At 38.1% G+C, this 12,245-nt stretch overlaps 1 protein-coding gene across 2 annotated transcripts in view; it reads left to right on the forward strand.

The window, feature by feature from the left end:
• The first annotated feature begins 4,656 nt into the window (after positions 1–4,656).
• iqsec3a (IQ motif and Sec7 domain ArfGEF 3a) overlaps positions 4,657–12,245 on the forward strand; it is a 130,164-nt gene continuing 122,575 nt past the window's right edge. For both annotated transcript variants that reach the window (XM_039668611.2, XM_039668612.2), the window contains exon 1: positions 4,657–5,308. In XM_039668611.2, coding sequence (XP_039524545.2) covers positions 4,785–5,308 — 524 coding nt within the window. In that variant the 5' untranslated portion in view covers positions 4,657–4,784. The remainder of the gene's footprint in view (positions 5,309–12,245) is intronic.

A 12,245-nucleotide genomic window follows, 5' to 3' on the forward strand; every position in this document is an offset into this window, starting at 1 on the left:
ATCCCACAGTGATGCATCTGATTGGTGGAATTCGTGTCACGTGTCTGAAACCCTGCGAAGGTATGTGAAGACTGAAGATGGCGTAATGACGTAGGGCTAAGTTAATTGGTCGCACGTCAGAGGCGACCCCGAGCCATTGGATATACGGTAGCCGCAACACAGCCAATGAGAGAGTCAGATGCTCAATGTTTTAGCATGTGCATAAGCTTCAGTAAATCGAGGAAAAGGAGTTTTCCTGCACATTCACTATATAAATTCACTGGAGGAAAAAGTTCACGCGGCCGTCGTCAGCTTTGGAAGTCACTCAAAAGGCTCTCTCACGGTGGCTTTCAGACGACTTCAGTGAGTCGCGGTGGTTTATGGGAGGAGTAGTTCCTTTGCTCGGAAATGAAAATATGTAGAGGCTTGTACCTTTGACTTTTTTTGGATTTTCTCTTCGTTTTTTCACTTGAAATGATATGTTGTATGCTTATGAGTTCAGCCGTAGTTGGTTATCCTCAGACATGATCTAATACTCTTTAGATATGGATTTTACAAAATGTCAATGGGAAAAATGAATGGGAAATTTACTTCCGGCACCAGCGTGTATTCAGGATGTATTCAGAAGCATGGGATGTAAGGGCATATGTTGTAGTAATAATGTCATTTACACTGATAATAAGATGGCTCATAATGCTGGACCTTATTATCAACCAGCAGCTGGTAGTGTCAGTGATTCAGCTCTGGAAGAAAACAGAAATGTAACAGACTGCCTGATTCATATAGCTGTTAACAAGGAAAGGGAAAACAAACATTGTGTTGAGTCCGAGGCCACCTTGTTGAGTCTGAGTTGAGTTCAAATCCTTAATAAGTGGGAGATGTTCATGTCATATTTATTTTATGTTGTCACTTACTGTCCGAGACCATGTACATTCTGAGTACAAGTCCACCCAAGTCTGAATCCAAGGACAACAAATTAATAAATAGCATAGAAAAAAAACAATATCTGGACTCCAATATCTGCTATCCAGTCTCCGTGTAATTTTTCTGAGTCAACAACATTGATCCTAATCACCAGTTCATTCTCCTGTGTCTTCACAAATTCCAGTTTGTCTTCATCATCACCAACTGCAAGTATTCAAAGTGTGTTGTCTGAGGTTGATCGTCTGGATCTCTTCTCACCCAAATTCCTTCACCTGCACTGCTGAACTTTCACCTGGTTGTCCAATAAACATTATATTACTTGCATCCTTGTGTCAGTCTCTTCTGTCTTGAATACCGGACCAACAAAGGGAAGACCGACAAACCTCAGCATGAGCACCGCAGATCCCTTCCAGGAAGTCGTTGGCGATGTCCGTCAGTCTCTACCGTCTGCTCCACAAGTGCCGCCCACAGTGTCCACTTCTGCCGACGTAGTCGTCATTACTTCTCCATCGGTGCTAGTCAGTCCCATCAGTCAGGACTGATGCCCTTCTCAGGATAGGTGGAGGATTGCAATGGGGTCATCTTACAATGCTCCCTGGTCTTGGAAATGCAACCACTCCTGTATCCAAATGACCTTGCTAAAGTTGCATTTGTAATTTTACAGTTGAATGGCAAGTACAGCGCTGGGCCGAATCACTCTGGTCCCAGAAGAGTTCTATAATCCAATCTCTCTCCATTGCTTTCCCTCATTTCAGAGAGGTTTTCGGGTTTCCCACCAGGTTTACTTTACATCACCTGGACTCGGTGCACTCCTCTCATCCACACTGCCCACACATCGCTAGGCACTGGCCACCCAGGGGTCAATGAGACCCTCTCGCTGGTAAGAGAACGCTTCTGATGGCCTAACATGGCAGCGGACATCAGAATGTACGTGAGAGGTTGCAAGGAATGCGCCATCTCAAAGAGTCCACGTCATCTTCCCTCTGGTAAGCTTCATCCTCTGCTTGCTCCCGACAGACCCTGGTCACACTTAGGAGTCGATTTCATAACTGACTTGCCTACCTCTGATCACTGTACCTGCATTCAAGTAATCTTTGATAGATTCTCCAAGTCATGTCGTCTAATTCCCCTGAAAGGACTTCCCACCGCCATGCAAACTGCCATATTTTCAGAGTTCATGGAATTACAGATGACAATATGTCAGATAGAGGACCACAATTCATCACCAAGGTATGGAAGGCTTTCTTCTCACTCCTAGCTGTGACCGTCAGCCTCTTCACTGGTTACCATCCTTGGTTGAATAGGCAGATGGAATGGAAGATACAGGAGATTGGACGTTTCCTACGTACCTTTTGTCATGGACATCAGGACTCTTGGAACCAGTTCCTGGGTTGGGCTGAGTATGCGCAGCACTCCCTGCGACAAGCCACCACTGGACTCACTCCCTTCCAGTGCGTGCTCGGTTACCAACCCCCACTATTCCCCTGGTCTGGGGAACCATCAGATGTTCCTGCTGTTCCCGAGAGAGCAAGAGGGTCTGGGACTCTGATCGTATCCGGCACTCCAATGTATCTGCCAGGTCCGAATGTCTGGCTGTCCACCAGAGACATCAAGCTACGTTTGCCTTGCCGAAAGCTGAGTCCCATGAAGCAACATCATGAAGCAGATCAACCCTGTCTCTTACCAACTCCAAATACCACCACAATACAAGATTCATACACCTTCCATGTCTCCTTGCTGAAGCCCGCTCATCCTAGAAGAGGGTGCCACTTACCAAGTTCACAACATCTTGGACTCCCGGCGCCGGTGGTCTACTGTACCTCGTGGACTGGGTGGGATACGGCCCAGAGGAACGCTCTTGTGTACCCAGAGACGATATACTTGATCCTAACCTGCTCGATCAGTTCCACGCCACCCACTCGGAGAAGCCCGCAACCCGGGGCAGTGGCCGACCACCACGGTGTCGGGGTCCACGGCCCTCAGGAGTGGATACAAGCACGCCAGGCTCCACTCTTCACAGTGCACTCCCTCTCCTGATCACACATGCACATCGCACAAGCACAGTACTGCAATCACCTCCTGCTTATAAACCTCACTCTCACTCTCATTCTTTGTCCGGTATCGTTCACACCAAGACGCTAATGCTCTGCTTGCCTCCTGGACTCCAATATCTGGGATCCAGTCTCCGTGTGATTTCTCAGAGTCAACAACATTGATTCTAATCACCAGTTCATTATCCTGAGTCTTCGCAAATTCAAGTTTGTCTTCATCCTCACCAACTGCAAGTATTCGAAGTGTGTTATCCGAGGTTTATAGTCTGGATCTCTTCTCACCCACGTTCCTTCACCTGCACTGCCAAACTTTCACCTGGTTGTTCAATAAACATTATTACTTGCATCCTTTACTTGTCAGTCCCTTCTGTCTTGTAACACCAAATACCATATATATATATATATATATATATGTATATATATATATATATATATATATATATATATATATATTTTTTTTTTTTTTTTTCTGGAACAACTTGAGGGTGCATGGTTACATAATTTTTTTGGATGAACATTCCCTTTAGAGTGCACTTTCAAGACTACGTTTTTTAATATATGTAATGTAATGGATTTTTTATGAATAAAATAGTAAACATATCAAATTAATCATAATTCTAACATCTACTGTACCTATATTTCTCCTTTTGGCCAAAAATTCTACCACTTGAACAAAATGTACTCTGAAGATTTTGTTGAAACCAGTGCAAAATTCTGAGATGCTGGCTAGACAGTATAAAAAAATATAACAGTCTAGTCTCATGACATATTGAGTAATCAACTGAACTTCTAACCTTTTCCATTTTTTTTATGATTTGAGATCTAAGTTTTCTTCTGCCTAGTAATAGAAGGGTTTGCATATGAAGAACCAATCAAATTGTAGGGATATTATATAATTATCATGTAACTTTTGCCATGTTCTCTATATAAAAAGTCTTGTATTCTATTTGCAGGTGGGCAACTTAATCATTACAATAGATCTTAATCATTTCAATAGAAATTACATTAAGTATATTTCCTACCATAAAATGCTATGCTTTGACCATAAGTATTCTTCAGCTAAGATATAATACATTTTCAGTAAATTGAAAATAATATGCAACTAAATGTCCGGAAATATTACATTCAGTTTGCACTTAAGGGATAGTTCACCCAAAATCAAAAATGTTGTCATCAGTTACTCACCCTCAAGTTGTTTCAAACACATGAGTTTCTTTCTTCTGTTAAACACAAAAGAAGATATTCTGAAAAATGTTGGTAACCAGACATTGGTAGTAGTAACCAAATGTTGGTAGTGTGGAAGTCAGTGGTTACCGTCAACTGTCTGGTACTAACATTCTTCAAAATATCTTCTTTTCTGTTCAATAGAAGAATGAAAATCATACAGTGTTGGAACAGCATGAGAGCAAGTAAATTATGAGAGAATTCTCACTTTTTGGGTGAACTATCCATTTAAGTATATAATTTTACATTATATCCAACTAGTCTTTAAAGTAATGCATTATTTTAATTTCACAAGGGTATATATTAAGGTAATGGGGACATGAAAATGCACTGCCCAGGTATAAAACTTTTAATGTGGAAAAACTTTCTTAGTGGGCCTTTAAATTGATGTCACTATTGGAAAATGTGTACTGCATGCAAACACGCGTGTCTGTGATTGGCCACAGCGTTGACCTCATCATCATCCGCAGCTCCTCCCCCAATCTCTCCTGCTTCAGGACCATCATCACTCGCATCCTTAGAGCTTCTCTCCACAGCACATCTCTTTATCCAGAAGACTCCAGCTCCATCCTGATCTAGCAGGCTTGAAGCTCTGAGATTACAGTAATGGAGAGCTTGCTGGACAACCCAATGAAAGCCGTGCTTTACCTCAAAGAACTGACCACTATCGTACAAAACCAGCAGAGTCTAATTCAAACCCAGCGACAGCGGATCGACGAGTTGGAGAGGAAGGTTGAGGATCTGATCGGCGAGAATCGCCAGCTGAGAGATCCTCATCAATACCACCACCATCATCCGCATCACCACCACCACCCACCCCCGCGGACCAGCAGCCCTCAGCCGGCCGCTCACCCGCACCAGCATTCGGCGACTCACGGTCAAGCCCAGCCGCAGCAACCGCAACAACCGCAACAGCAGCATCCGACCAAACAACCGCAGCATCCTCCGGTAGCTCCCATCCATCACCCGCAGCATCTGCAGCTGGTGCCTACATCCCCACCGACTCTCAAAGCGACCCAGTCCAGCCCCGAGTCCGCGGAGGACGAGAAGAGAAGCCCGTCCTGCAAATCGCTGGTTCCGCAGACACCTTCGACACTCTGCCGTTCCGTTGGACTCGCCAGGAAACCGGAGTGAGTAAAAATCACACCGAGAAACGCACAGTTCATCTATTGCACTGTGATCATGCGGCATTTGTATGCTTTCAGAAATCGGTACATTACAGTGTCTACTCAAAAAAAAAAAAAAAGGGATGAAACGACATCCCTTTAAAAGGTAGCCTGTAGCAGGATAGGTAAAAAGATTCAGTGTAATTAATATTGGCCCTAAAACTATAACCGCATCTTCATACATGCTAGAAAATGATAAATATGTATAATTTAATTGAATTTGTATAGCACCTTTCAAACATCTAATGCAGCTCAAAAGGCTTCACATATTAGAAAATAAAAACTGTAAACATTAAGAATTAAAATGGTGTTGCACTATAGTATTAAGAATGACATAATACCTTTATAAAGCATTATGCAGACTTGAATGGAAAAAAATAAAATAAAAAATGTCACGACATGCAGTTGTTAAAGGAGCTATTTTTACCTGATCTGCCTTTTTGTTAATGTAAACTCAGGTTGATTCATTCATACTAATTCAAAAATCAATATATATTACCATGAAGCATATCAGCTATAGGCATGTCTGACAAAACATTTTTAGACTTCAGAAATGTTACCAAAGTGAAAGTAATATGAATCCAACGGAACAAGTTTCAACATAACGCAAGGGAAAAACTCGATTTTTTTTAGAAATAATATGACAATTATGATCTGCAACAGCATGAAATATTTACATTATTTCATCTTATTTTGAAAACTTCCAACCAAAACATACCTGCGATTTCCAGGAGGGCCATTTCTTTAGGTGGGGATGCAGGTTTTAAAGATTACTCCTGAATTCCTACAGGATTTCTAATCTATAGATGACATAACACTAACAATGTCATTATAAACCCTTCTACAAAATAATCCCATATAAAGCACATTGTGCTGATTATTATTCAGTGCTTATGTGCAATTACACAGTCAGACGGACACTTTAATGAACCCTAGAACAAAGGCTTAGAAATCTTTTATTTAATTTGATTGCTTCATACACAAGCTTCTGCAGAATGATGAATATTAATGATGCACTGACAAACAACTGGACGTGAGTGTACTCTATATAGATTTTCTGGATCTTTTAACACACTGACGGGCTGCTCGTCAACCCAGCTCACAGAAAACCAACTCATGCTGATTGCCTCAGCAAATCCTCTTTAATATCAAAGGCTTATTTTAGGACTCTTTCTATGAAATCTGCTGAACAAATAATATCCGGCTTTATCCTGCTGTGGTGTTGTGGTGTAACTGGACTGATGATGACACTTAAAATCTGAAAGTGAGACAGTCAAATAATTGTCTTGAGGTATTAACGCGCAACCTGATTAAGATAACATTTTGGACGAATGTAAATACTGTCGAAAGTTATTAAACCAAATCAGTTGAGAAGGTATTAAAGGGATATTGCAAGTTCAGTTAGCTGACAGCACTTGTTGTGGTATAATGTTTATTGCCACAATAATTCATTTTAACTTGTTGCTCCTTTTCTTCCAAAAAAAAAGTCTGGCTTACTGTGAGGCACTTGTGGGACCAGTCTATAAACTATTTCAATATACACTCTCAGAAAAAAAGGTACAAAAGCTGTCACTGGGGCTGTAACTTTTCAAAAGGTAAACTTTTTTCCATTTTAGGTGCTAATATGTACATTTCAGGTGCTAATATGTACATTTTAGGTCCTAATATGTACATTTCATGAGATAATATGTCAATTTTAGGTGGTAATATGTACATTTTAGGTGCTTTGTACATTTTAGGTGCTAATATGTCAATTTTAGGTGTTAATATGTACATTTTAGGTGCTAATATGTCCATTTCATGAGCTAATATGTACATTTTAGGTGGTAATATGTCAAATTTAGGTGTTAATATGTACATTTTAGGTGCTAATATGTCCATTTCATGAGCTAATATGTACATTTTAGGTGGTAATATGTCAAATTTAGGTGTTAATATGTACATTTTAGGTGCTAATATGTCCATTTCATGAGCTAATATGTACATATTAGGTGCTAATATGTACCACTAAGGTACCAATATGCAGCCTTTGGATACAAAAGTGTACCTTTTGAAAAGGTACAGCCCCAGTGACAGCTTTCGTACCTTTTTTCTGAGAGTGTAGCCACAAGTACAAGTACACAAATGTACACAAAATGCATTGCAACATGCAAAATTACTTGCAACATTACATGTAATTACTCAAATTATTTAAAATTAGTTCAAATAATGGGCACACATTCTTAATTTGTTGGCATTATATATATATATATATATATATATATGAAGAGTTCAGATGCAAAAGCCTCTAAATGCCATTTGAAATTTTCTTCTTTAATGATGATTTTTATCAATCTTGTATATTTAAGTTCAGTGATTTCACTTAAATTGCAATGATAATTACCTATTAATTGTTATTTAAGTGAAATTACTGAACTTAAATATACAAGTTTGATAAAAATCATCATTAAAGAAGAAAATTTCAAATGGCATTTAGAGGCTTTTGCATCTGAACTCTTCATATATATATATATATATATATATATATGTCAAGTGCGAGGCTTTTTAGTATGCAACATAAGAACTTTTATAGCATATGTATATATATATATATACACATGTGTGTGTATAAAAAGCTTCTCTTTTTAAAAATTATCCCATTCACTTCCATTCAAAAGAGACTCTCGATGAAACTTGAAACTCTCGATGGTGCAGGCTGACAGGTATCGATCTGCTCGCAATCACATCATTTTCTATAGGGCACCCTTTCTATAGGGTTACTGCCGTATCAGTGGCCAATGAGTTTGCTGGTCAAACTTTAAATATGTGGTTAGCATTTGCCTTAGCAGTTCAGTGCACTTTCAGAAACCCTCCTCCTTCCCCAGCTCCACCTGTATAGATCTGCTACGGCTAACATATATTCCGCCAAGACCAAACATATCAACATTGTCACACCCATCACCATGCCAAACACTCAAAGAAATGTCGAATTCCCAAAACTTCTTTCCACACAAATTATGTTTACAGGAACAGTTTATCAATGAATACAGTTGCTATAAAAGCTTACCAAGCTTAAATGGTATGGTTGCTTCAGCAGCACTGGGAATGCAACATGTACTTGCATTGCATCATGATTTGCGCTCTGACAGACACATTTGAGTTTATTTGAGTTAGGCTCTATCTCTGATTTGAGGGTTTATCTCCTTAAAACCATCCACTTAAGAAGGATATGGAATAAATTTGCATATACCAGATGACGCAGTGAGTCAGCACAGCTGGGATCTGAAAGGGCACAGGTCAGATGAACCTGCGTGCTGTGGAATTAATGTGCAGGCTAAGATTAATGGCAGTCATAAATCACACTCGAAGGTTAAAATGGAAGGATTAAATAAATAAGTCACCAGAATGTTAGTTTCCAGGGAATTAAATTTCGCACAACCTGTATACATCTTCATTTTACAGTTTCACTAATGGAAGGTACGATTACATGGAATTGATGATATTATGATGTCATAAAAAGAAAATGAATTCAAATGACCATAGCTGTCAACATTGAACATTGAAAATAAGGGAGATTTCCCAGAATCCATCCCCAAAATAAGGGATTTTTTTTTTTACACGATTCTTAACCACAAACTTTAAAAATAAAGCACTAATTATTAAAGGGATACTCCACTTTTTTTTGGAAATAGACTTATTTTTTTATTTTTTTTTACCGTTTTCAAATCCATTCAGCTAAATTTTCTGATATTTAGAAGAATATCAGTAACCAGATGGTCTCATTGATTTCCATAGTACATTTTTTTCCTAAAAATGAGCACGGCAAAAGTGACAAGTTGGGTGCGCAAGACTGGCAAGACCTCATTTCGCTTGACTGTGTGCACGGCTTTTTTGTAACAGGATGAACGACTTCAAGCTGAATCTATCCGTTAATTGTTATATTTACAAAACTCAAGGTCAGCAAGTATCTTAAATGAGATAATTTGACCTTTTTATGACACACAAGACATAGTTTGTTCAGGTAACCCCTCAAAAACATAATGACACTTATGAATGAACCATTTATGATGTTTAAAAGGAAACTTTTTATCGAAACACTTTTGAAAAAAGATTAAGATGTGTACCCTCACATTATCAAACAAACCTGATGCTTGTCAAGATTTACTTGCATTTTGGCATCCAGCGTCGAAATGAAATCACTTTTAATGAGATGGCCAAACTAGTTCTCAATTTCGACCATCATCTTTGGCATCATCCATGACAAGTTAGACCTATTGGAAGCCAAAACAGTTTAAGATATTAGTGAGAGTCTGGCATAACTACAGGGCAGATGTGATTTTCTTGCACTACACAGTAAATGACAGATGGCGTACTTCAGAAATATGTGATATTTCTGAATACATGTCCAAAAAACTAATATCCATATGTTCTTTTACATCTCTTGGCCATAGTACATTTTAAGACGGTTGTGCGGTACGGTAATAGAGGCGTTTGAATAATGCATATGCTAATTGTTGGAAAAAACAATTTGAGGCCTACATATCTGTTGGCCAATATTTTCAGCTCAGCGGCATTATATATTTCTCAGTTGATGTCACAGACCTTGAAGCACACACACGCTGAGGTTTGAATGCCATCTGTTGTGTTTGGCATCTGTGCTCGCTGAAATATCCAGAAACACAGAATCATTGGAATGCTAAGATTTTTTTTTTTTTTGCCATTGAATACCATGAAATTGAATCTAAAATCAGTAACCGTTCTAAACCGACAACTTCTGTGGCTATAACGCATTTTATTGAAACATCTGTTGTCCTAAATAAGCATCACGAATTTATCATTTATGCATCTATCTTTTGCTATGCAATGAGAGAAGACCTGTAATTGCCTCCTATTAAACTGGTGATGTGAGATTGTTGTTCCAAGTCCACATGACTTTCTTCCTCTCACACCTTTTAAAAGTACATTTTAAGGAAATAATATACTTTAAAAGAAAGTGTGAACTGAATATAATGATTTCAGATACTTACTTGCATATTACCGTAATTTGATTTAAATGAATATGTATTAGGCTATAGTTTTAAATTGATGTTAAATGCACTGTTAGGCCTTACCAGGTTTTTTACAGTAAAATACTGACAACGCTGTTGCCAGTAATTTACTTTAAAAATCCACTAAAACTAATAAGTTGTATTTTTTAGTTAACTTGAGTTTTAGTGCATTTTTACAGTAAATTACTGGCAACAGTGTTGTAAAAATGCACTAAAACTATTAAGTTTTATTTTTTAGTTCACTTGAGTTTTAGTGCATTTTTACAGTAAATTACTGGCAACAGTGTTGCCAGTATTTTACTGTAAAAAACCTGGTAAGGTCTACCAGTGTGCAATTAGCTGAAGTAAAGTGTTTTTTGATCAGTCGGACCTACATCTTCATATGTTATTTCATTATTACTTCTATTGTACTGCTAAATGGAAGCGTTTACAGTAAACTGAAATACACTTTTGAAACTTGTGTCATGTATTGAAATAATTTTGTGATTAATATTACAGCTAAGATTATAATTAATGCATGTATCAAAATAGGTATTCTTTAAAGAGTGCTAAAATATCAATAAAAATGATTTAAATGTACTTTATAATGGTAGATATGCTCTTTGTATTGAAAAAAACAGAGAATGGCAGAGACTGACCGCCAAAATTCAGATTTTTTTTTATACTTTATACTTATATTTATAATTTTATACTATTATACTTAAACTCATACTTATAGTCATTATTTTCACCATTTTGTTTGGTGTCAAAAGTGGTGCTGAAATTACACTCTTCCCCTAAAAGTTTATGCTGGTAAAAAAAAAAAAAAAAAAAAGCACTGTCATTTCCTCAATGAATATTTAAAGATGTTCTCAAAGTTTGTTCTCGTCTCTTTACGAGTGGCATTAGAGGATACAGGCTCTGAAAGCTGCATTTGAATCTACTCCAGACAGGTTCTTGTCTTTGCTTTCTGCCCGGGACACAGGGTCACAACTCCACTTTTGAGTTTGTCTCAAATAAGGACAAGTTGTTCATCTAATGTGGTTGCACTGCTCAGAACACATGTCCCTGCACGGAGCGAGGAAAGGTTTCTGTTTGAAATGTGATTGATGTTGAAGACTAAAATTGTATATTTTAATATAATTTCATTATTTAATATTATATGTATCTGTATTATTATTCTTTATTAGTATTCATAAACAGTTTTATCATGTTTTAGACAAAGGAAGGGGAGCTGGGAGAGTTATATATTTTGCTAAGAGTTATGTGTACAATGCAGCGTTCACTGAGCAGAGATGTTCTAATGATGATGATACATTAAATGTGTGCAATTGGCATGTTTTTTTTTTTTTTTACAAGAAAAGGAATGTTTCAACTGATGCAAATGTACAGCGTACCACTAATGTATACACAGGGATAGTGGATTGTACATGAGGTATACGCTGTGAACATGTTTTTTTTTTTTTTTTTACCTGACAAGGAAGTTGAAAGTCGCTCAGTGGTGTATATAAGCTCAATCTTACTGTGCAATGGCGAACTTCACAAATACAATCTTCTCAAGTTTCTCTCTTATGCTGACGAATAAAGATTTTTCTTAGCAAGAGAACTGGTGTCAGGTCCTGTGAATCAAATAATAGTGGGGGAAAAGGCTTAATTCCAAGTCTACAGATGTGATAAAAAGATATAAGAGCATGAGAGCCTGGAGATGAAAGTTTATTCTAACTTGACTTAAAGGTATAGCGGAGGATTTTCTTTTTCCGGGTGGGTAGTCTATACTATTGGTCCACCTAAGTGTCAATCATTCTGGTGATATGTTTACGTAAGGCCGTCGTACGTGCTCATCCCTATGTAGTTTTCACTTTCAGGTGTATTATGTCGGAGTTGCGGTTTCAGCC

The sequence above is a fragment of the Pimephales promelas genome, chromosome 24 (assembly GCF_988280905.1).
Source record: "Pimephales promelas chromosome 24, fPimPro1.hap1.1, whole genome shotgun sequence".
Classification (NCBI taxonomy): domain Eukaryota; kingdom Metazoa; phylum Chordata; class Actinopteri; order Cypriniformes; family Leuciscidae; genus Pimephales; species Pimephales promelas.